The sequence below is a fragment of the Gasterosteus aculeatus genome, chromosome 9, assembly GCF_964276395.1.
Source record: "Gasterosteus aculeatus chromosome 9, fGasAcu3.hap1.1, whole genome shotgun sequence".
Taxonomy (NCBI): Eukaryota; Metazoa; Chordata; class Actinopteri; order Perciformes; family Gasterosteidae; genus Gasterosteus; species Gasterosteus aculeatus.
In genome coordinates, this window is record NC_135696.1 from 19,963,222 (window position 1) to 19,987,186 (window position 23,965).

General features: G+C 50.4%; 2 protein-coding genes across 5 annotated transcripts; one reads left to right on the forward strand and one right to left on the reverse strand.

Moving 5' to 3' along the window:
• Positions 1-686: 686 nt before the first annotated feature.
• Positions 687-16,199, forward strand: LOC120825286 (apoptosis-stimulating of p53 protein 2). 3 transcript variants are annotated; one of them, XM_040186835.2, is made up of 18 exons: positions 687-1,137; positions 7,943-8,090; positions 8,187-8,300; positions 9,002-9,078; positions 9,302-9,403; positions 9,939-10,125; positions 10,235-10,440; positions 10,531-10,695; positions 10,770-10,989; positions 11,086-11,208; positions 11,301-11,407; positions 11,636-12,017; positions 12,603-13,339; positions 13,426-13,563; positions 13,767-13,900; positions 14,028-14,194; positions 14,483-14,682; positions 15,007-16,199. In XM_040186835.2, the coding sequence occupies exons 1-18, from the start codon at positions 1,129-1,131 to the stop codon at positions 15,046-15,048; spliced, it is 3,258 nt and encodes a 1,085-aa protein (XP_040042769.2). In that variant the 5' UTR covers positions 687-1,128; the 3' UTR covers positions 15,049-16,199. The 3 variants fall into 3 exon arrangements, with proteins under 3 accessions (XP_040042769.2, XP_040042770.2, XP_077935757.1); XM_040186836.2 differs by lacking the exon at positions 687-1,137 and adding an exon at positions 1,978-2,097; XM_078079631.1 differs by lacking the exon at positions 687-1,137 and adding an exon at positions 4,296-4,426.
• Positions 16,200-16,244: 45 nt separating this feature from the next.
• On the reverse strand, positions 16,245-23,932 carry gtpbp2b (GTP binding protein 2b). Of its 2 annotated transcripts, none has more exons than XR_013450519.1 (12): positions 23,528-23,932; positions 22,634-22,660; positions 21,457-21,641; positions 21,166-21,277; positions 20,688-20,885; positions 20,397-20,571; positions 19,562-19,781; positions 19,148-19,283; positions 18,844-18,902; positions 18,479-18,736; positions 17,932-18,096; positions 16,245-17,840 (listed from the first exon to the last, which is right to left on the reverse strand). XR_013450519.1 is itself a non-coding variant. In XM_040186855.2 (12 exons), the coding sequence occupies exons 1-12, from the start codon at positions 23,711-23,713 to the stop codon at positions 17,613-17,615; spliced, it is 1,863 nt and encodes a 620-aa protein (XP_040042789.2). In that variant the 5' UTR covers positions 23,714-23,932; the 3' UTR covers positions 16,245-17,612. The 2 variants fall into 2 exon arrangements, 1 of the variants encoding a protein (XP_040042789.2); XM_040186855.2 differs by having other exon boundaries at positions 18,565-18,736.
• Positions 23,933-23,965: the final 33 nt, after the last annotated feature.

A 23,965-nucleotide genomic window follows, 5' to 3' on the forward strand; every position in this document is an offset into this window, starting at 1 on the left:
TATTATTTTGAACGTGCGCAATGTTTTACACAACGCTGGAGAAGCGAGGAGGAGTTTATTCCCGTTGCCAGGCGATCGCGGTGACGAGATCCGTCAATTTAACACATCAGAACCGGAATAACGGTTAGAAGCCTTTCAAAGTAAAAGCTGTGAATAGTTGAAAAAGGTCTCGAGTAATATTTCTTACAATAATGGTAAATAAATAGAACAAAACTGCAGAACTTGGAGACACCAACATATTTTCAGACAAGTTGGGAATCTGAAGGCCTTCCTCGATTCTTTTAGTTTTTGTATAAGATATTTGTTTCGATGCATCCTTGAATTTAAAATGCTTGAGAGTCATCTATTGCCGACTTAATGTTGCACATAATTGAACTATTTAACTTCCAGTCCACCCCAGTTTGGAGGCAAATTTGTTATTTTTTAATCCCATACATTTATAACATTTTAAAAAGTTGTGTATTGTTATACACAAATAGTCTAAACTAGCCATTTACTTCTACCTACCAACTGAATCATTGACCACTCTTATAATTGAAATATCATAATACATTAATAATAACTGGGACCCTCCTGTACAATGAGTAGTTTTATTTTGTGTAGTTTTATGCTAATACCGACACATTCCAGGATACTGTAATCTGCAAGAAGGTGGTCTTTTATTGTGAAGACGCGTCCCGGAAGTGTGGTCCCGCTCCGCGGGTGGCGGCCGGTGTGCGTTGATTGAACGGCTTCGGTCCGAACACGGCAGACGGGTCGTGGATGCTGAGCAGACAGCAGCTCCGCCCGCCGCGCTTTGTCCCCCGCCTCCGTCACCGAGACGACTCCACGCCGCGCGTGTGCGTGTCCGCGTGCGTGCGTGCGTGCTTTAATTTTTTTCCTCCGCCGCCTCGTGCACAAAATCTGCCAAACCGCATCGCCTTATTTGTATTCCTTCGGATTAGAGGCCCGCTGGGTGCAACAGGTCGATGAGGAGCCGGTGCACGTAGAGGCTCTCGCGGAGGAACGTGATGTGAATGAGGCGGACGGAGGAGACGCACGGACCGCAGAGGGGGAGGAGGGGGAGGAGGAGGAGTGGGAGGAGGAGGAGGAGGCGTTAATGGTTTCGGCTGCAGTCCGCGTGCCAACATGATGCCGGTGAGTGAACCGCTGCATCCGCGTGCTCTCTCATCGCTTAACATCTCCGTACAAACTTTCATCCTCGTCAAGGAGCCGAAACACACTTTAATTATTATATCCTTATTTTTACAAGCCTTCAAAATGACTGTTTAGGTGAAATGTTAGAAAGAGCCGTCCAGACTGCACTCACAACGTTTATATAAAAGGTTTGATCTCTGACACGTAGAGCGGATCTTTAAGGAGAATCCACATAATTGTGTCTCCATCGGGTCCTCGAAGAGTTGAGGGTGTGTCGCTTCCCTTTGGAGCACAACTACCACACATGAGTTGCATTTCAATTGTTTTCATTTTGCCCAGAAAGGACTGAAGGTCACAGAATGATCGTTTCATTTCTACTCATGCAACACAAGAAAGATAATACAAGGGAGTGTTCTCTCTTCTCACAGTCCCAAGAAGCTTTTTTAAATTTACAATGTTTTACAATTTACAATACAATTGACAAAACAAACAAACCCGTTAAGGTGAACGATATAATGAGAGAGAATCAAATAAATGATACACAGGAGGAACCATCACAGTCAACACATGACCAAAATTACCTGCTTTTAATTACCCAAAGGCATTGAAAAACACTGATTTTGTTGTATTTAATAATAAGGTAGTATCGAACAACAAGATTAGATTCCAACAATAGAAAGCACCGGCATTGCGCCATTGTCTCCATTCTGTACAGAGGTATTCCCCAGGTTTAAAGGGGGGGGGGTTGACCTTCTCATCCACGCTGCAGTGCTGCTGAATCTTCCGTTTTGTTACTTTGACATTCTGGCATTTGGATTTGTTCCCTGTTGAGGAATCAAGCGTGAAAGGAAGGAGCAGAAGTCTTGTAACAGACCGTCGGGCGGCTGCTCACCTGTGAGCCGCTCAGGTGTACAAACCTCAGGCCTCCGTCAGGAAGTGTTTCATTCCTTCATGCCGCTGGTACGGACGGTAAAGGCAACACACAACGAATAGGTCCCGCCTCTTGGTGCTGTTTTTACTTCCTGTCTGTGGCTTCTCAGCTCAAAGCCCATTGTTCATTCTGAAGACAAACATCGTTAAAAACAGAAAGCTGTGCGACAATTTTCAGCAGTGGATTCATCCACATCTGCTGTGTGGAGGACGCCTCCAAATGCTCCACCTCACAGACGGAGAACAATCTGTTGTTACCACTTTCACAGGGACTTCTCTTTTTAGGTGGAGCCGTGAATGTCTGTGGTTGACTGTCATGGGTGGTGATGGGGTTTTTTGGCGGGGGAGTGTGGGGCAGGGGTTGTGTTGAGTATTGATGATGTTATAGCCAGGGTTGTGGTGGTATGGGTGGGTTTTTTGTGTTGTGCTAGGTTTATTTTGGGGTTGTGGTGTTATGTGTTGTATTGGTGTAGTTATGGATAAGGGTTATGATGGGGTTATGGACAGGGTTGTGGTATTGGTGGTGTTATGAGTGGGGGTTTTGTGTTTATGAGGGGATTATTGGTGGGGTTGTGGTGTTATGGGTTGTGGTATTGGTGGTGTTATGGATGAGATTGTGGTGGTATGGGTGTTGTTTTTGTGTTTTGGCAGGGTTAGGGTTGGGATTGTGGGTAGTGTTATGATGGGGTTATTGGTGGGGTTGTGTTATTGGGGGTGTTATGATGGGGTTGTGTTGGTATGGGTGGTGTAGTGTTATGATGGGGTTATTATTGGATTGTGGTATTGGTGGTGTTATGATGGGTTATGGGTGGGGTTGTGGTATTGGTGGTGTTATGATGGTGTTATGGTATTGGTGGTGTTAAGATGGTGTAATGGGTGGGGTTGTGGTATTGGTGGTGTTATGATGGTGTTATGGTATTGGTGGTGTTATGATGGTGTAATGGGTGGGGTTGTGGTATTGGTGGTGTTATGATGGTGTTATGGTATTGGTGGTGTTATGATGGTGTTATGGTATTGGTGGTGTTATGATGGTGTTATGGGTGGGGTTATGGTATTGGTGGTGTTATGAATGGGGTTGTGGTATTGGTGGTGTTATGGTATAGGTGGTGTTATGATGATGTTATGGGTGGGGTTGTGGTATTGGGGTTGTTATGATGGTGTTATGGGTGGTGTTATGGTAATGGTGGTGTTATGAATGGGGTTGTGGTATTGGTGGTGTTATGATGGTGTTATGGTATTGGTGGTGTTATGATGGTGTAATGGGTGGGGTTGTGGTATTGGTGGTGTTATGATGGTGTTATGGTATGGGTGGTGTTATGATGGTGTTATGGTATTGGTGGTGTTATGATGGTGTTATGGGTGGGGTTATGGTATTGGTGGTGTTATGAATGGGGTTGTGGTATTGGTGGTGTTATGGTATAGGTGGTGTTATGATGATGTTATGGGTGGGGTTGTGGTATTGGGGTTGTTATGATGGTGTTATGGGTGGTGTTATGGTATTGGTGGTGTTATGAATGGGATTGTGGTATTGATGGTGTTATGGTATTGGTTGTGTTATGATGGTGTTATGGGTGGGGTTGTGGTATTGGTGGTGTTATGATGGTGTTATGGTATTGGTGGTGTTATGGTATTAGTGGTGTTATGATGGTGTTAGGGTGGTGTTGTGGTGTTACGGATGGCCAGTGACATGTGACGCGGTACGCCCTGGTCACATGTCACCTTGACCTCTGACCCTCTCAAATCCCCGCGAGGATCGCGGGCCGGAGGAGTTCATGCAGGTGCAGCAGCGTTCGTTGGATCCAACGAGGCCTCCGTGTGACAGGAAGTGGTTTTCAGAGGCCATCTTCCTCCTCGCCGTGTTTCAGGGATGAACGGGGAACGCGATGAGCCGGAGGGGGAAGCTCCGACTGGGGAAACGAGCGGCGAACTTCCTCTTCATTGTTACGCAGGCAGCGCTGTGCGACTCTGAGCTCTGACCTGCAGCCCGTCTAAAGGTGACGGTGCAGATGGTGCAGCAGAAACTTCCCCCCTCGCTGTTTCCTCCGCTCTTCCTCTGAAGCGCCGCAGCGAGCGTCACCTCGTCACGCGGGGGGCCGGGCCGAGCACGGCTCCCCGCGCTGCTTGGTAACTGTTGCCGCGGTGACCAGAAACACACACACACACACACACACGCACACATTGTGTTCAAGGTCACAGGGGGGACGAGTGTCAGTAACCGTCACGCGATGAGGAACTTTAACGGGGAACCGGTGAAGTTCCTCATCGCGTGAGGGTCTCAGCGGCTCCACCCCCCCCCAGGGAGGCTCTCTTCTGCGACGAGGGTGATGATGATGATGATGAAGATGAAGACGAAGTTGCGGTAATTTATTTAAGCCTCTCTGACCAAACGTAACAAAGCCAAAGCAACGATAAAGCACCTTAAATCCCTTTAAGTCGCTCTACTGCTCCATTCGTCCGTGTTCATTTGGGTGAGCTTTTGAAAAGTGATCTTCTCTGCACGCTGATAATAATCTAATAATAATAATAATAATAATCTACCACATGTGATGACGTGGTGGTTGTTAATTAAAAAGCTAAATAAAGTAAAGTATTTGTGACATTCAAAGCATACGCATGTTATCAAAGTGTACCATGTGACTGATGGGAGCATCACTTCTGGCACCAGGTCCGTTTCTCTGGTTCAGAGCCATCAAAAGTCTACACCGAATGTCCATTGATTGGTGTTGTTGCTGCCAGAGTGTCATCAAATTGGATTAATTACTGGATGAACGGGGGGGGGGGGCGGGGGGGGGCTGTTCATCCCATTCTGCTGACGAGGTTCGACTGCAGCTTTAATCTCGTCGTGTCACAACAACGTTTCGCCCGTCACTGTGAGTCGGGTCGATTCGGTTAATTGATTTATTCAGTGAGCCGTTGGGGGAACCTCACAGAGATCGCGCTCCTTCGCCCGCCGCGACAAGCCAAACAATTCATCAGCGGCTAATTAGTGACCCTGAAATACGGGCCAGCGGTGCCAGTGGGCCGTTTGAATGCGCGGCAGCCAATCAGAGAGCTCGGCGGCGGCGGCGTCCTGTGTGGATGTTGTTGACTGCTAGACCTGAACAGCAGGCGGGCCCTGTGTGTGTGTGTATGTGTGTGTGTGTGTGTGTGTGTGTGCGTTTGTCATTAATCCAATAGCGGCGCGTCACGTGACGCTGTCGGCCATATGGCTCCAGCCGTCCACGCCGCCCACAAAACATTTGGGGAGTGAGTCTCCAGCTGCCGTCGCCTTTTCCTCGAGCGGAAGCAGCGTGTTTATAGATTTGGCCGAATTCAGTTGTAACGCAACTTTGTTTGCAACCTGTTTATTTAAATTAAAAAAAATGGTGCCTTCTATTTATAAATGATTAGGTTGTAGATACATTTTGAAAATGTGTGTCTTCAAAACAGCTAAACTTAATTATTTTGTTAAAATAAGATAATCCTCTGACGAGTAAATTCAGTTGTTGTTGTTTCACGCTGGTCAGTGAAGTGACAGTTATGCTTCGTCGTCGCTACAGATCAGTCACGTTATTTTCTCAACAGAGGCCTTTGCTGCTGTAAATAAACAATGGAATTATGTCTGCATGAAATGCAAAATGTCCCCCTAACGAGGGGCTGGCGTTGACACGCGGCGGTCCGTCCTCGTTGTTCGACGTGTTTCAGACATGAAGACGCTTCGTTAACTCCCCCCCCCCCCCTCGCAGCGGAGGGTTGTTGTGGGTCGGCTGGTGGTATTAAGCTGCTTGATGCTGCGCTAATTCCTGGCTGGATTAAGAGCCGCATCCTGAGGACTTTAATGAGGCCTCAGACAGACAGACAGACAGACAGACAGACAGACAGACAGACAGACAGACAGACAGACAGACAGACAGACAGACAGACAGACAGACAGACAGACAGACAGACAGACAGACAGACAGACAGACAGACAGACAGACAGACAGACAGACAGGCGACATTCGGCGTAAACACTGAACATTTTTAATCCATGACATTGGTTACTTTTCCGATTGCTGTCTCTCCTCTCCTTAAAACCTCGTATCTCCAGATGTGTTGGTGTTTGTGGTACAATGAAGGAGGAAATGTCCCATTATTATTTTGTGAGAATCCTCCCAACTTTTAAGGCTAAATAAAATCTTTAAAAGTCCTCCTGGATCAGCTGGAAAACAGGACCGAAAAACATCGACAGCAATACAAAACACACACATTCATGCAGCAGTGATACTTTACTGCACAGTTAGTACTTTACGTATCAAACTTTAAGTACTATTTGTAGTACTTTTCTCATCCTATAAGATCAATTTTCTAAAGTCTTTAAAACAAAATTCTGCTTCGTACAGCATGACATGCTATACTCAGGTTTGTAGCTTTACATCACCCCCCCCCTGCGTGTTGTCGTCCTGAGGGAACCCTGCCCCCCCCCCCCCCCCCCCCCGCCCCGCTGGTGGACCGGGGTCTCCGTGACCCACTTCCTCCCGAATGAGGAGAGCGGCGCTCCACATTTCCAGCAGGGCTGCATGTAGGGCGACTGGACCACTGCTTCCTCCGTGGGCTTCACTGTTCTCCGCTGGGGGGGGGTTGGACTTAAAGGGGTTTCTGGGTTTCCTGTTATTGCACCAAACCAACGAGCCACCTCTGCAGACCGGTGGGTTGAGTTGGACGATGCTCTTGTTGGGATGTGGCCCCTCGTCACACGCGGAGCCTTTTAGTTGGAGGCCAGATATCCCCCTAAAAAGGTTCCTCTCCCGCGGTGACCAAGGATCTTAAACAAACACCAATTCAGCGTTTTAGCAGCCCGTCGTTTAAGCTCTTCGTTGCTTGTGTGCTCCAGATTCACACTCCTCTGTCTCTTACCTCCAAGTGACAACACAAAAATACAACCGCCGCAGAACAGCCCCCGTGCACCCGCCGCCACATGCCGGATGGAACGCCACGAAATCTCCTCCAGGCCGCCGTGGTCCCCAGAGGACGAATCCCAAATCGCTTCAGGGCTGCTCTGTTCCTGCCAATAAACGCTGTTCATACGCGCTGAACGTCCCCGTGTTATAGGTGACAAGCTGTGATTGACAGGAGATTTAATTTAACGGTTTTTACTTCACGTATTCAGGTGTTCAAATTTAAATCCCAAACGGTTCCTTTCCTCCGACTGATGGAAGGAAGGTTTTCAGTTTTTATTAGATTTTTAAAATGAACAGCTACATGGTCTGTATGAAATATGCTCCACAAACAAACAAACAAAGCCCGCTCCGCCTGGCCGGTTGAACCTCCTCCTCTGAGCGAGGCGAGTCTTTGCACCACCCGCGCAGCGTGAGCAGAAGCTTGAAGCGCTGCCGCGGCGCCCGTTGGCGGCGGCGCCCGTTGGCGGGCTGCGGGAGGCTGTTCTGGCTCGGGGCCCGGCGGCAGGTACCCTGCTGCAGTAACAGATGGCCCGGTGCATCGCGACAGTTACTTCTATATAAATGAAGGAATGTCTATTATTGTCCCGAACAGCACAGGAAGCTGCTGTAAAGGTGAAGGCGGCGGTTTGAGCGCGTCACATGTCGCACTGGTTCATTCATCAACACAATCTGTTAAAGGACAATGTTTTAAAGGCTCAATTATGACTGTACGTCGCCATCACCAATTCCTTTCTTTTGTTTCCTACATTTTGTTTTATTTATTTCACTGTTGAGATGCTCTGTTCAGTTGCAGAGAAACCTTCTTCAACTGAGCGACTCTTATAGTCTTTGCAGACAGGAAGTGACCTCATCACCTCCTTTACAGGCCAAACATTTACATTTTCATCATAAAACCTCCGCAGAGGTTATTACGAGCAACAGCAGGACCCTAACGGCCGCGCTGCGTCTGTCCGTAGATGTTCCTCACCGTGTACCTCAGCAACAACGAGCAGCACTTCAGCGAGGTCCCCATCACGCCGGAGACGCTGTGCAGAGACGTGGTGGAGCTCTGCAAGGAGCCCGGCGAGGCCGACTGCTACCTGGCCGAGGCGTGGAGAGGCGCGGGTGAGCCCCCTCCCTCCCCCCCTCCCCCCGCACGACTGATTTCCTCTCTCAGCCGACCTTCCTGGAATGAGCCTGTCGTGACTTTAAACCCCTCAGAACACGTCGTGGGCGAAGGGGAGCGGATGGTGGAGGTGTTGCAGCGCTGGGGGCAGCAGGGGGGGGAGGTTCGCTACCTCCTGCGTCACCAGAGAGCTCCGGCAAGAGAGTTGGGTGAGAGAAGCACACACACGCACACACACACACACACACACACACCTGCCTCACCAGCGCACAGCGGGAGGCCGCGTGTTTGCCTCCCTGTGATTGGTCGGGGGTGGGGGGGTTGTTTTTAAAGATGACTTGAATAAGAGTAAAGAACGCCAGTCTGCTGATCTGGACCCTGGCGAGGAGTCGAGTCACCGTGGAGAAATGTGACAGACACACACTCGTTGTAACCGAGTGTAAGCAAACATCTGCCTCCAGCTGTGCGTTTTGGTGCAGCAGCGTCGGTACGGTAACAGAAGCAGTAAAGGACAAACGGGTAACGCGCTTAGGACCCGCTGCAGCATTGTGACCACAAACAACAACAAAAGGGATCCCCCCCCCATGGCTCTTTTCCTGTGCGGATCAACCAGTCGGACAGTTTCCTCCGTCGGGTCGGTGTTGACCTGGATGTTGACTCCAGAACGCGGTGAAACCGCTGCAGAAAAAGGAGACGGATGTTTGTATTTAGTCACAGCGGCCAGATTTCTTCTCTCCAGAAGAGCGACGCTGGATGTGAAAAAAACAAACTTTTCAACGTGACATCAGCCTAGTTCTGATAGCGGAAGTTAACACACGCTGATGGGGATGTCATCTGTTCTGCTTGTATCTGTTCATAAACCAGAAGCACTGGTACTAATGAGAAGGCTGAACCCTGTTTTCATGTGCAGGTGGATCCAGAGCTGCAGATCAGATGATAAGGAGGAACCAGGCGAAAGCTTCTGTGGAGAGATGTCTGGAGAACGGGGTGAGACTCCATTCCCTGCGTCCCTCTCAGGGGCGTGTTTAGCCTAGCTTAGCACAAAGACTGGAAGCAGGGGGAAACTGTTAGCCTAGCTCCATTCAAAGAGAGGCTGAATCCATAACTTGTGCGTTTTGCTGTGAAGGCTTCTCTGAAAGTTGGATCTCACCCTCTTGAAGGTGAACTCTGACTGTGTGTGTGTGTGTGTGTGTGTGTGTGTGTGTTGCAGGTCTCCGATCCTCGTCTGGACGTGACGCTGAGCGACCTGCAGGACCTGGCGACCCGACAGCAGCAGCAGATCAATGCGCAGCAGCAGCTGCTGGCCTCCAAGGTAACAACGGCCGATCGCTGCTGACGTCACTGATGACATCACTGCCCCAAAATGAGCCTTCACATGAAGCTGATACTGAGTTCTGTTAGAACTGTTCACATGACCACCATTAAATCCATCATCTGAACCTTTTGTAGGCAAAAATAAAATGTTATGCGACCGTCGGTTGGAATGACCAAAATACATGCAAACCCTTATCCATCACTTCCTGCCATTATTATCAAAATAATTAAATCTATTTATATTTTCCCGCCTCTTGAGTCTTTTCTAATGCGGGATTGTCTTCCGTTTGTTTAAGACAACTATGCAGTTTGTGTCACTGCAACAAAGGGAACGTTGTGAAAGGTTTTTTAATGCAATACACCCGGGACTAAACAAACACACAGTGCCACCAAAATACAGTATGTGAATGAAATCTATCATTTCTCAAATGTGCAAAGTCTCCACACCTTCCTGACTCTGACTGTCGTCTGTGGAGGGGTAAGTCAAGTTCTCCAGTAAGTCGAGGAACTGAATGCGTGCTTTCGTTTTGCAGGAGCAGCGTCTGCGCTACCTGAAGCTGCAGGATCAGCGGCAGCGGCAGCAGCAGCAGCAGGAGCCGTCGGAGGAGGAGCGGCTGCAGCAGCTCAGAGAGAACGCAAACAACCAGGAGGCCAAGCTGAGACGGGTGCGGGCCCTCCGGGGCCAGGTGGAGCAGAAGCGCCTCAGCAACAGCAAGCTAGGTCGGTGGGACGGCGGCGCTCCGGGGGGGGGTGGCAGCGAACCGCTTGTGCGCAAAACCTTTCCGCTCTGCAGAGCGTCACAGATGTGAATGTAAATATCTGCTTTCAGTGGAGGAGATCGAGCAGATGACCGGTCTGTTCCAGCAGAAGCAGCGGGAGCTGCTGGTCGCCGTGTCGAGGGTGGAGGAGCTGAGCGACCAGCTGGAGGAGCTGAGGAGCAACAGACTGGAGGCTCCTACTCCTCCTCCTCCTATCCATCTTCACCACAACACCTCCTCCGCGGCCGAGCTTGAGCGCCTCTACAAGGAGCTGCAGGTGAGAACCTCTTTGGAGGCTACGCTAACGAGCTAACGTGCGGCAGTAGCAAACCTGTTGTTTGACCGCGCTGCGTCTCCGTCGCGGCAGTTGAGAAACAAGCTGAACCAGGATCAGAGCAGCCGGCTGCAGCAGCAGAGAGACGGCCTGAGCAAGAGGAACCTGGAGGTGGCCTCCATGGACCGACGGCTCGCCGAGCTCCGCCAGCGGCTCTGGAAGAAGAAGGCGGCGCTGCAGCAGAAAGAGAACCTGCCGGTCAGTGCACACGCCGGGGACGAGTACCGGCACATGTCTGCAGACATTTCACTCAGCTGTCAAATGCCTCCCAGGTGGCCCCAGACGGAGTGGCCCCCCAGCACGGCGCAGGCTCCCGAGTGGCGGCGGTGGGGCCCTACATCCAGTCGTCCTCCACCACGAGCTCCCAGGGGCCTCCGGTGCCGGCGCGCCACGAGGTTCTGGTGAAGCCGGCGTACCCGGACGGCACCGCCACGCTGCCGATGCCCGACTCGTCGGCGAAGCCGCCTCCCAGACCGGTGAAACCCGCCTCAGGTACCGCGCCCGGGGGCCCCTCGACAGTCAGAGAGACCGTAAGAGGTCATTTGGACCAACGTGTACCTACAGGGTGTTTCTCTCCTCTCCTTAAAGGTTTTTCCTCATCAAAAATAAGCAAACTCTCTGATTGGAGCGGCTCGTCTCCGGAGTCCGGCGGCGGTTACAGCCACGCCTCCACCCTGCCTCGCATGGCCGGCCTCGGCAGCCACCGCTCAGGTAGACACGAAGGTCCACATATGAAGCTTCACGTAGCATATCTGTTCCGTTAGTTCCGGTTTTGATTATCGCCCCCCCCTTGTCTTTTGTAGACGGCAAGACCCTCACAGATAAGAAGGCCCTGTCTGGGTCCGACATCCCGCCCCCTGTCCCTTCACGGACCAATCACATCACTGAGAACCTGCCCAGAGACAATCAGGTATCAAAGGGACTCTCGCTTCTATTTCCTGCTGTTACACGTTTGTTTACCGGGAGAAATTAAAACAAGGAGGAGCATTTTGTTGGAATCCAGTGAGCCAGCAGCAGTATCCTGTCCTTTCAAAGTAAAAGCTTTTAATGATGATCTGTAGGTCAGATGAATGCTTCCTGTTCCCTGAATACTTGATTCTAATGTTATTCATTTCTCCATTAACTCGTTCGCCTTCAGGCTTCCGGTAAAGGTCTTCCCAAGATGGCGGCGCCCCCTCCGGTCCCCAGTAAGCCCAAACCGTTCTCCTCCACTTGCCCGCCGACCTTCTCCAAGCCGCCCTACAGCACCGGGACCTTCCCCGGTAAGGTGCGGCCGGTCGGGGGCCTCCTCAAGGCCCCGGGGGTCCTGCCCAGCTACTGCCACACCCTCCCTCTGCCCAGCAAGCAGGAGAGTCCGCCGGCCGCCGCCGTGCGCCCGTACACCCCCGAGCTCTCGGAGGCCCCCCCCCCCGTGCTGCAGAAGCCTCAGAGGGTGGCGGCTTCGTCCATCTACTCCATGTACACGCAGCAGGGGAAGGGCTACGTGGGCCAGGGAACGCTGCCCCGCAGCCAGCCCAGAGGTGATGCACACTGAATATATATATATACAGTATATATATATGCACTGTATGTAGTTCAGGACGCGCTTTCTTCTTTTTCTTTTTCACCCGAAGGGACAGTTTGAGTGTTTTTCGAGGTAAATGGAACAGGAGCAAAGTAATAACTGCTGTGTTAGATAAACTGATTTTAGACACTCAACCTGCTCCTGTTTGCACTATATTAACTATATTTAACAGGTTAAGTAAACTAGAAAATGAAACTTGTATATGCTTTCTTAACAGTTTCTTATATTAATTTTAAATTATTTATTCTAATTTAAATTATTTATTAATGCATGTCCATCATAATGAATTACTTGTACACGTTTATTGTTTAATTATACATATGCGTTCTAAGTTAAGTTATAAAAAGCACCAACAGCTGTTTATTTTTAACTTTGCTTAAGATAAATTTCCTTTTACTAAAAAACAGTTGTGTAATTGACCTTCATGCAGGATTCAGAAAGCAGCATCTTCATATTGGAGAAGCAGAAAAGGAATCAAAGTCTCAGTGGGATTTGTGATTATTGCGTAATGCATTAACAGACTTATTGTGTCTCCTCCCAGTATACGGGAAACCAGTGCTCCCAGCTAGCGGGGGCCAGCAGGCCGGCGCCACGGACGCCACCAGCTCCGGGTCTTGCGCTACCGACGGCAGCGAGGCTGACACCGGTTGCCGGGGCAACGGCGAAAGCGTCGGGGCGGAGGCGGCGGAGCGAGGCAACCCGCGCCCCTTGAGCCCCACCAAGCTCCTCCCCTTCCTGTCCAACCCCCACAGGAACCCCAGCGACGCCGACCTGGAGGCCCTTCGCCGCCGGCTGCACCACGCGCCGCGGCCCCTGAAGAAACGCAGCTCCATCACGGAGCCCGAGGGCCCGGCGGGTCCCAACATCCAGAAGCTGCTCTACCAGAAAACCACGCTGGCTGCCATGGAAACCATCCCCATGGAAACCGTCCCCGCGGAGACGCCCAGCCCGGCGAGGACGACGCACGTCCAGCCTCACGAGGACGGGAGCGGCGGTGCGGATGCGATGTTCCGCCAGCCGATAGCCAAGACCCCGCCCCCTCTGCCCCCCCGCGCGCCCATCCCTGACCCCGCCCCATGCCGCTCCCTGGCCCCCCCTCTGGAGGACAAGGAAGAGGAGGAGGTTTGTCCGCCCGCCTCGGCCCGCCTGGACTACTTCGCCGACGAGTTCCCGCCCTACCCGCCCCCACCTTACCCCACCTGTGAGGAGGCGGAGCAGAGCGAGGACTCGCACAACCTGCAGCCACCGGAGGTCACGGGCCAGGTGACGGTGCCCCCGGTGAGTGTTACCACAGCAACACCTTCTGATTGGTGCTTTAAAGCGTCACTCGCCCAAATTATGAAAAAACGACCCCCCCCCCTCAGGGTAAGAGGTCGATCCTCCGGAAAGCCGACTCGGAGCGGATCGACCGCAGCATCCGGGTCAAGTTCAACCCTCTGGCCCTGCTGCTGGACTCGTCTCTGGAGGGCGAGTACGACCTCGTCCAGAGGGTCATCTACGACGTGAGTCCCCCCCCCACAACCGCTCGCCACCCGCCGCTTACAACAGCACATGTGTGATCTTTAGATGGTTTGTGTTTAATTCATTGGGTACGTTTGTAAAAAAGACATTTTAAATATCTTTGGTTGACTTGTATCGGCGTCAACATTTAGATCCCGCCGATGAATTCAATCAAAGTGTTTGTGTCCACGCGTCCGTCCTGCAGGTGGACGACCCGAGCTCGCCGAACGACGAGGGCATCACGGCGCTGCACAACGCCGTCTGCGCCGGCCACGCCGAGATCGTCAAGTTTCTGGTGCAGTTCGGGGTCAACGCCAACGCCGCCGACAGCGACGGCTGGTGAGTCCCGACATCGTCGATCGAGCTGCGATTGGCCGGCTTGAAGCGTCTTGGGAGATAGTGGGAGGGGACTCGCACGTCTGGGACGGAGCCTTTTCAAACCGCTCTCTCCCTCCTCGACCTGCAGGACGCCGCTCCACTGCGCCGCCTCCTGCAACAACGTCCAGGTCTGCAAGTTCCTGGTGGAGTCGGGGGCGGCGGTGTTCGCCACCACGTACAGCGACATGCAGACGGCCGCCGACAAGTGCGAGGAGATGGAGGACGGCTACGCCCAGTGCTCCCAGTTCCTCTACGGTGAGGCCAAACGCAGCGTTACCCGCGCCGAACAGAACCCCTGCGAGACTCTTCGCGGGGCTTCGGGACCCTTTGGGGGGGGGGCGGTTTCATGGGGTCCTGTGAGGATTCTGGGAAGAGGGTCAGATCGACCATCGACACATTCCCAGTGATCCCATTGACATTACAGGGGTCCACATCAAATGTGCGGGGGGGGTTTCTGAGGAGGTTGCACGGTTCCTCTAGGAGCTCTGGGTAAAGATCTGTGTGTGTGTGTGTGTGTGTGTGTGTGTGCGCGCGTGCGAGCAGGCGTTCAGGAGAAGATGGGCGTGATGAACCGCGGCGTGGTCTACGCGCTGTGGGACTACGAGCCGCAGAGGGACGACGAGCTCGGCTTCAGCGAGGGCGACTGCATGACGGTGCTGCGGCGCGACGACGAGGCGGAGACGGAGTGGTGGTGGGCCAGATGTGGCGACAGCGAGGGCTACATCCCCCGCAACCTGCTGGGGGTGAGCCGGTCTTCTGCCAAAGCTCCTAATGGATTGATTGATAATTGCTCTGAGGCGGACGTGTAGACATTTATTGTCAGTTTCCTGACATTTTAATGAAGGAGAAATTCTAATTATGTTAAGAATGGATTAATCTCTTCAACCTCAAACCTGTTTAAAGCTTTATTCTCTAGACGTTAAAACTACCTGCCTCTCCGCGTTGAGCGGCACGAGGAATTGAACCGTCGACCCTGCCGCTCTGTTTCTAAGCAGCGCTGAGAAGTCTGGGCGTTCCAATGTCACCGCGACGTGTTTATAACGTGAAATGCCTTTTTATTTCCACAGCTGTATCTGAGGATCAAGCCGCGGCAGAGGAGCCTGGCCTGAGGGGGCGTCACCCGACCCGATGGTCACCAGGAGGAGTTCGAACCCCCGGAGTCCAGGAGGGTCGCCGAGAGGGAGACAAGAGACAGAGAGACGTTTCACGGCTGTTGGACCTGTTTGGTTTTCCGACCTCAGCACAAAGAATGTCCCGAGGAGCTCCTTGTCGTTGCCGAGGAGACGAGAGACGAAAGGATGGTTCATTGGAGCGTCAGTCAGGTTTCTTTCTTCTTTTGAGAGCCTCCGACAGAAAGGCCCCGGGGGCCCCAAAAACAGAAAGTGACTCTTGCTTCATGCTGTAATTCTTTCTTCTCTTTTAATGTATTTTATTTTATTTAAAAGAATTGCTACAGTCGGCATAAAGACAGAAAACACAAAGTCCCAAAGGTCTGTTTAGTCACTCCTGGAATCATAACAAATATTTAACAAGTCTTTTACTTTGGAAGGGTGTTTTCTTTCCTACTTACAAGATAGTAACTAGTGATTTGTGATTTCAGGGAATAAAAACTTGTTTTAACAAGTTTCAAACCGAATGATAAATTGCAGGTTACTTTAATTATTTATGTGTTTGTAGCCAGATGTGCTCGACTGTAAACAGGCTGTGAGTTTGATTCTCATGACACTCGTTTGTGGACTCGATGGATCTATTTGTTCTTGAAAAGTACGGTTTGGATCTGTTTCTTTATTGTTGTTATAAAGGTTTAAAGAGTTCGTTCTGCTAAAGCTCAGAGTTAGTGTCATTTTTAAAAGATAACGTTAAGAGAATCTACAGCATCAAATGTCATGAAGTAAAAATGTAAGTTATAACCTTTCATCTGTCTTTTTTTTGTTGAGGACTTAAAACAAACTCCTCAAAATGTGTCGGCAGTATTTTTATAAATTTGACATTTTCCAATATAACGCCTGATCAGCTTAAATTAACTCCAAAGACGATTTTAAACAAGAGGAGGCAAGTTGTGTCTTTTTATTATTTTCCTTATTGATCCACCTGCTTCCTGTCGTTGTGCTAAGCTAGGCTAGGCTAGGCTAAACACTTCCTGGACCTCCCTCTTTTCCACAGATAACAAACTGATTTCTTCATCTTTCACTGACGAAGACTGAGAACAATACAATTATCTTTCTTTAAGAAAAAAATAAAAGGAAACAAATCACACCGACTCTCCTCAATGTTGCTTATGAATGTTGTGAAATAACAGCCTTAGTCTTGTTTCCACAGTTTATTTAGTTAGAGGGACTCGGTAAGATGCTCCGCAGCATCACATGCAGGACCAGAATACAAAGAGCAGCGCGAGCGGCTTCGGACGCGACGCAGGATCTGTGGAAAGTACATTCGGTATCGAGCGGGAAAGAAAATCAGACAAAGAAACCGGTTCAAACACGTCATGTATCACTTCACAGTTCAAACGAGAAGATTAGAGTGTTGTGGTTGTTTTTCTTCCTCATGCAGGTCACGTTTAGCTGCAACACACCGAACGTTCTGAACACGGACGGATAATAATCAGAGCAAAGATAAAAAGTATTCCAGCGTCCATCGTTGGTCCAATGCAGATGTTTCATGACGAGGCTTCAGAAGCAGCTGGAACTCAACGGCCGATACATCTTCCTCCGGTTCATGTCCTCCTCTAACGTTGTGAATTATTATTGACTGTAGTCTGGTTATTTATATCAGACTCGATTGGGGGGGGGGTAGAAAATAAACAGTCTGTGAGACGACAGAAGGGATTAAATGCATTTCATGATCAAAGGTGAATAAAGTGCACATGAGTGGAGCAGATACGATGAGCCGGGGGTCAGAGGTCACTCTGTCGGAACGTGAATTAGCCCACCGATGATGGATCGATGATCAGCTGTGCGAGTGGACGAGCCGCCGTAGCCGCGGAGCTAACGCGCTAAAGCAGACGAGGTCACTTGCCAGCTAGAGAGAGCTAACCACGCTAGCAGAGAGCTAACCAAAGCTAGTTAGCTGGTTAGCAGCTAACATAGAAACAGCCTCCAGTTTGGTTTCTTACTGCAGTCGAGGCGCATTTCTTTCAGTCAGTTCAAATTTTCTATAAAATATAAAAGAAATTGGGACTTTAATAAAATACAAATTACAAGTTCAAGCCAGGAAGTTCTTATATTGGGTAAAAGGTTTGACTTTGAAAACTAAGCTAAAGTGTTTTAATCCTTAGTCTCATCTATCAAAAACTACACTAGAGCTTCTTGTCAAAGTTTCGATGTGACGATGAGCTGCTTCCCTGTTTTACACCATGATAAAATGATACTAATTCCGACCCCCAAAACGCTGATTCACTTCTTCAATTCTTCTCAACCCCCGAATAATCCAGCCGTCTCCTCATGACAGAGGAACATCAGATGATATCGCATTAATCATCCGGGTTTAAGTCTGCTGAGCTCAGTCGGATTAAACCCAAGACATGAAGGTCTGCTGAGAGGAAGATGACGATGATGACGATGATGACGGACGCTCAGCAGCACGCATTCACCACGGCGAGAATTACAAAGCGCGGCACGAGGCGGCGGGAGCGAAGAAGCAGGCGCACCGATGACGTCCCAGCGGCCCGGAGTTCTCACGGAGCTCCACATCGGTCGGGGGGCGGCCTCTGATGCTCCGGCAGGTTCTGGTCGTGGTTCTGGTTCTGGTCGTGGTTCTGGGAGGCGGGCAGCAGGCCGGTGACGTGGCCGATGCCTTTGGTCACGCCCTCCCTGAAGAGCAGCTTGGCGCCCAGTCGCAGGTACTCCGGGTGCTTGATGAAGCAGAAGCGAACCACGGCTCTCTCGCCCGTCCGCAGCTCGTCCTGCAGCAGAGAGGGAGAGAGAGAGCGGGGGGGTCACATGTCATAACGTGAAGCCTTGAGGCCCTTGATGGCGTCCCCGGCGTCCACACACCTTCCCGTGGAGACACTCCACCGTGGCCGTCTGCCTGACGTTGCCCACGTGCACGGTGACCTGTGACCCCCGGCGGAAGGTCTTAGCGTGAAAGAGCAGGACGATGGCGGCTTCAAACTGACAGCAGATGGTCGGGTTCATCTTGGGACTGACCATCACCATCCCCTGGAAGACATCGCTGACATCAGAGAACAAAGGGACTCAGCAGTCTTTTCAAAAATGGAGGCGTTGACGTCTTTTCTCGCCACGGCGACACAAAACTGAAAGTTTTTAATCGAACACGGGAAGATGGAGAAGTTGGATGGACGAGGGGAAAAAAGGAAGAGAAAGCCTTCGATCTTTAGGACCAGCGAGAAAGAAAGGAAAACGGACCTGAAGGAGGTGTCAGAAGGTCACCTCGTTAATTGGTACGGGGGACATTTCTGAGCGCCGCATGTTAGCATGTTAGCATCCCGCATTGGGCTCGTTAGAAAGCGGATTGCTTGCTAACGCTACGATCCTCAAAGGGATCATTTCTGTAAAAGGCCCTACGGATCTCAAGCGTCACCTGGCCGAGGGACGGGTGCTGGATCGGGACCAGGGGGGGCGACGTAACATCCCACCGCACAGTCCCCGGGTCGCGTGACCTCTGACCTTGCGCAGCAGCGAGCGGTCGAAGTTCCCCAGGGCCAGCGTGGCCGCCTGCCCCGCCCTCAGCACCCTGCAGGCCGAGCGGTTCCTCTGGATGCTGCCCACCTTCAGGCGCAGGAAGCGGCCCTCGTCGGTGGGACCGACCACCAGCCGCTCGCCCTCCCTGCACACGCCGCTGAAGCGCACGCACACACGCAGACACACACACACACACGGGGGCTCAGCAGAGAGCTCGTCCGGGCCGATAACGGGATTTAAATGCTTTCCCCGGCGTGAGCTCACCTGTACAGAGTTCCTCCCACCACAGTCCCAACGTCAGGAACAGAGTAGATCTCATCCACCTGCAAGCGCACACACACACACACACACACACACACACACACACACACAGAGACACACACCATCAAATCTAGATCAAGAACCAGCTTTTAATGTTCTCTCAAAGTTGGATTTTTACAAACCTGCTCAGTTTGTTTGACATTTTCTTCTGATGTGATTTTTCAATAATTATTTTCTTATTGTTGTCTTTTATTGCTATAAACGTGTGTGTGTGTGTGTGTGTGTGTGCGTGTGTGTGTGTGTGTACCTGGAACTCGGTGAGCTGCTGCATCAGCTCCTCCTGCTCCTTGCTGTTGCTCAGTGGAGGAAGGATGTTTAAGAAGATCTTCAGGAGGTCCAGACTCTCTCCAGACACACTGGACAGGGTGAAGATAGGCGTGATGCTGCGCACACACACACACACACACACACACACACACACACACACACACACAATGGAAACTTACATCATCACACTGACAGGTGTTTCTATTATTTTGTCCCCTGTATGCAAAGCGGAACACTGTTTCAATCGGGCCTAAAAGAGAAGAACACAACATGTAGAAAAGCAGCGTTTGGCTCCAGTTAACACGGGAACCAGCTGACGTGCTCTGCTTTGTACCCAGCAGGCGGACTGGGTTACTGCAGTAGTAGTAGTACTACTAGTAGTACTTGTACCCACCAGGCGGACTGGGTGAACTGCTGCGCGGCCGTCACGGCGTCGTCCGGGTTGGCCACGCCCATCGGCAGCTTGTTGCAGCCCGGCTGCTTGAGGAGGCGCTCCAGCTGGCGGACGGTTCTCTCCACGGTGCCGCGGGAGCAGAGGTCCACTTTACTGACCACGATGAAGATGGGAACTTTCAGCGCCATGGCCAGGCCCAGGTGCTCCCGGGTGGTGCCGGCTGGACGGAGGAGAGCGGGAACACTGTGAGCATGCTGGCGTTAAAGATAAAACACTTCATTACCCAGAAACCACCTGGCGGGTACCAGGAGAGAATCACACACTTTTTTAGTATTTATTAAAAGATGTGTGTGATTTTATTCTAATTTCCTTTTCTTTCAAATATAAAATCATCTTATTACCTAAAGTTAAATATATCTGGATATTAACTTAACCGAACACTCCCGCAGGTTTAACTTTTATAATGTGAGAACGTTCTGCTTTTACTAATAAAACTGAAACATTTTTGATTTGACAAAGCCAAGAAATTTTGGACCGTAGTCGTAATTATTCATCAATACTAGTTGAAGTGTAAATAGTATTTCTGGGGGATAATAATTAACTACATAACGCTTTATTAGGTGGAATGCAAAATAAACTCACTTTAACGTTGACCTCTTCTGACCTCTAGTGGTGACATCGGGTGTTGTTTTTAATTATTCCTCCAACACTTAATGAGGGCTGAACAATTAGTCCACTCACTGATCAGGTTATTGACGGTGATGATGCTAACGGACCACAATGTCTGCACACACACACACACACACGCACACACTCAGAGTCAGCGGCGGCTCACCGATGCCGGTGTTGGCGCTCACCACCAGCATGGCGAAGTCGGGGCAGTAGCTGGTGAGGCCGAAGATGGTGGTCTTCAGGTACTTGTGGTGTCCGGCCAGGTCGATGAAGGTGATCATCTTGGAGGAGCTCTCGCAGATCTCCTCGGCGGTCCGCGACTCGCTGTAGTTCACCACCTGCAGCGAGCGGCAGCGTCAAAGCCGATATAAAAAACAACAAGCTAACCTCTCTCGCGCCTTTCCCTCCCTCCCGCATCTCCCTCTCTCCCTCCCCCTCTTCCTCCCCCTCTCACCTCCCCCTTGCTGTTGAAGCCGAGGATCTCGAAGCTGATGCTGGAGGTGCGTCCGGTCTGGATCTCGTGCAGGTGTCTGAAGAGGTTGAGCCTCGCTCGGCCTCGCCCGTTGTCCAGCTCGCCCTGCGTCAGCACGCCCAGCAGGGTCGACTTCCCCGAGTCCACGTTCCCCAGAACCGCCACCCGCAGGTCCAGGAACTGTCCCGGTCCCCAAAAAAGGGAAGAAACACGACGGAGGAGAGGGGTCACGGTACTTTGCGACCTCCGTGACCCGAAGTGAGGTTTTAAAGTGTGCGGTTCAGTCCGGTTGGAAGGAGGGGGTCAAATAACAGCCCGTGGGGTGCGCTTTGCATGCTGGGAATACACAGGACTGACATGCATATCTGGTGATGGTCCCACCTGGACCTTCTGAAGGAGCTCCTGGGTTTACCTTGAGGACCTGACTCGTCCGAGCAATCGGAGGAGGGAAGGTTCTCACCTGCTGGTCATCGGGAACTTTTCGAACCAGGACTTCTGCGATTTTGCGCGTGTTTCTGTCCAGGTCGTAGTCCACCTCCCTCTCGCGCAGGAGAGTGATGTCGGCGCCGACTCTGGTGAGACGCAGGAGAGAAGAACCCGATCGCTCACTTTAACAGCAGAACGCCAACTTTAGATCAGCGCGAGATGAAAGAAGGTTAAAATCATTCATTATTATGGCTTGATGATTAAATATCGCTCCTTTCCGCGGCGTTAAGCGCTACGACACAGAGCCACTAGTGAGGTGACCTACTTCTCCGCCATCCTCTTCAGGGTTCGCAGCGAGGCCTTCATGTCGGACTCGCTCAGGCCGACCAGCAGGCCGTTGTCCTCCACGCCGATCTGGTAGACGGCCTCGCCGCGGCCCTCCTGCAGACGCCACTTCAGCTGCGTGGCCAGATGCTCGAAGCGATATTGCGTGGGATTAACCAGCTTCAGCTACGGCAACAGCAGAGGGACAAACGGGTAAATATCACGCAGTTTGGGCCAAACTGGCTGTAAGATTTAATCTAAAAGTGAAATGATAATATATTTGGAGCGCACATCTATTCTCGTTGGTTAATCATTTCCTGTAAAATATTAGAAAATAGTGAAAATTCTCATTGTATTTTGTAACAGACTTGTGTCTCCATTTCCGGGTTTGTCCACCAGAGGGCAGCGGTGAGTTTAATTGTATCCTTTAAACTTTAAAATGTCTCAAATGTCTTGATGGCAATTCTTTAACAACTAAATGAAAAGCTTGTAATAATGAATAATATAAGGCGGATTATCAGTGCCTTTAATATTAATAGTGTTGTTGTCCACTATAATTCCAGCTATAAATTGTAACTTTAATTATAAACACAAAAATAACCAAATAGTAAAATAACATGCAAATCAAATTTTTTAAGGGAGTTTATTTAATCATTAAACAAAGATAAACAACAATAAAAATAATAATATTTAAAGTTACAGAAAAAAAGTGTTGAAAATAAACAGATTTACTTATGAGGCGGAAAAGAATTCATTAAAATTGTAATATATTAGGTATGAGATCTTTTTTCCCAACACAAGCGTTGGATCGGCCATCGTGGAAATAAAGCCGCTCCAACATCATAAAACCAAAGTTCATCCGCGCCACTGTTACACCCTTTCTAAGATTATAGTGTCCAGAAAACCCTGATGAGAGAAGTTCAAAGTCTGTTTTAAAGGAGGATAACGGCGTTATCGCAGCCATCAGACACAAGAATCACACCACGAGCTGCATTCAAATTAACGTGGCGCCAGCAAATACTGCTGCAATATTAATATTGTGTTTGAGCTCAAATCAAGCTGGCGGCCTTTGGGTTCACGAGATTACAGCATCTCAGAATACACTCTGCACGTTCTGCCGTTCGATGCGAAGAAGTTGCGTGGTGGTAAATCTGAGCTGGAGCCGAAGGGTTTGTTACCTTGTACTCGATGTTTCCTTCCTCAGCCTGGACGTGGAGAGGAAGAGAAGAGGGGACACGTTAGGACACTCAACGACGGACATATTATAGCATGTTCGCTGTGTGGACAACATGTCCAAATAGCTTTAATGTACAATTCTGTCTTTGCAGTTTGGGCCCATCGGTTCTGATAAAGAGTGTAAAAAAGTGTCTGAGTCTAAAGTCTGATGTAATAACGGTTGTTATTATACTTTTGTAGCATAGCAGTAATATAGTGTGCTAACATTTTCTATTACAGCAGTAAAATGGACCTTTGTGCTCCATTCTGACACAAGAAAGTATCGACTTGACTCAGTGAAGCATTCAAGCAATATAAAGCTTATCACGAAAAAGGAAAAACATAATGGTGAATTTGGACATCTTGTTAAATCTAAATGATTGTTGTATCTATTCGGCACACCTTTTAATATCAGCACTATCTGTTATCACGTGTATTACTTTATTTAACAGAATATAAGTGAGTAGCTCAGGACTTTCAGGAGGTTGGGAGCTAAAATGAGCACAACAAACATTGTTTCTTGGCGAACAGGCCGAATTATTAAAGCAGCTCCATCATTTCTGAACAAACATGAAGTAAACTTCTCTGACATTGTTCCGTCACCACACGGACACATTCATGGAGAATTGTCCGATATGTGAGCGCGGTTTGTCGTGACCTTCTCTGCAGACTAGAAGTCTCGAGACTCACCGTGACATCATATTCACACCACGTTGGAAACGTTTTATTTCTGTAAACGAAATGCGTCGCTAGCTAGCCTGAAGCTAGCGAACGTTAGCTAGCTAGGCTCGCTGCAGCACCGCTAGCTAGCTGGCGGGCTCCCCGCTAATCCCCCCGGGCGGAACGACGGCAGATACCTCCGGAGGAAAGTACGGAGGTGGTGTTTTGTTGCTCCTGTTGTTCTTCTTGTTCCTCCTTTTCCTCCCTCGCCTGCCTCTTCTCGTTCGGGCCCTTTTCGGCGTTTTCTTCCCGTTATTACCGGAGCCCGGTCCGCGTCGGTCGTGTCCGGGCGACACTGCGCCACTCCCGGGCAGATCCACCATCGCGTCGCGCAGGAGGTCCGCGGCAGCGCGAAGCTGACTTCCGGGTCCTCGCGAGCCGTCTGCGGCCTAAAGACGATGCCTGCGAGGGAGCGGTGCTCTCTAACATCCCCTCCACCGAGAGGCACGGCCCGCCTGCGGGGAGACCTGCCGCGGAGGATGCTCTCTCCTCAGCATCATCAAGAAAGCTTCCCTGCACAGAATACAGCTTCCGGTTGCAATTTTCAAAATAAATGTATCAGACGGAAACGGGTT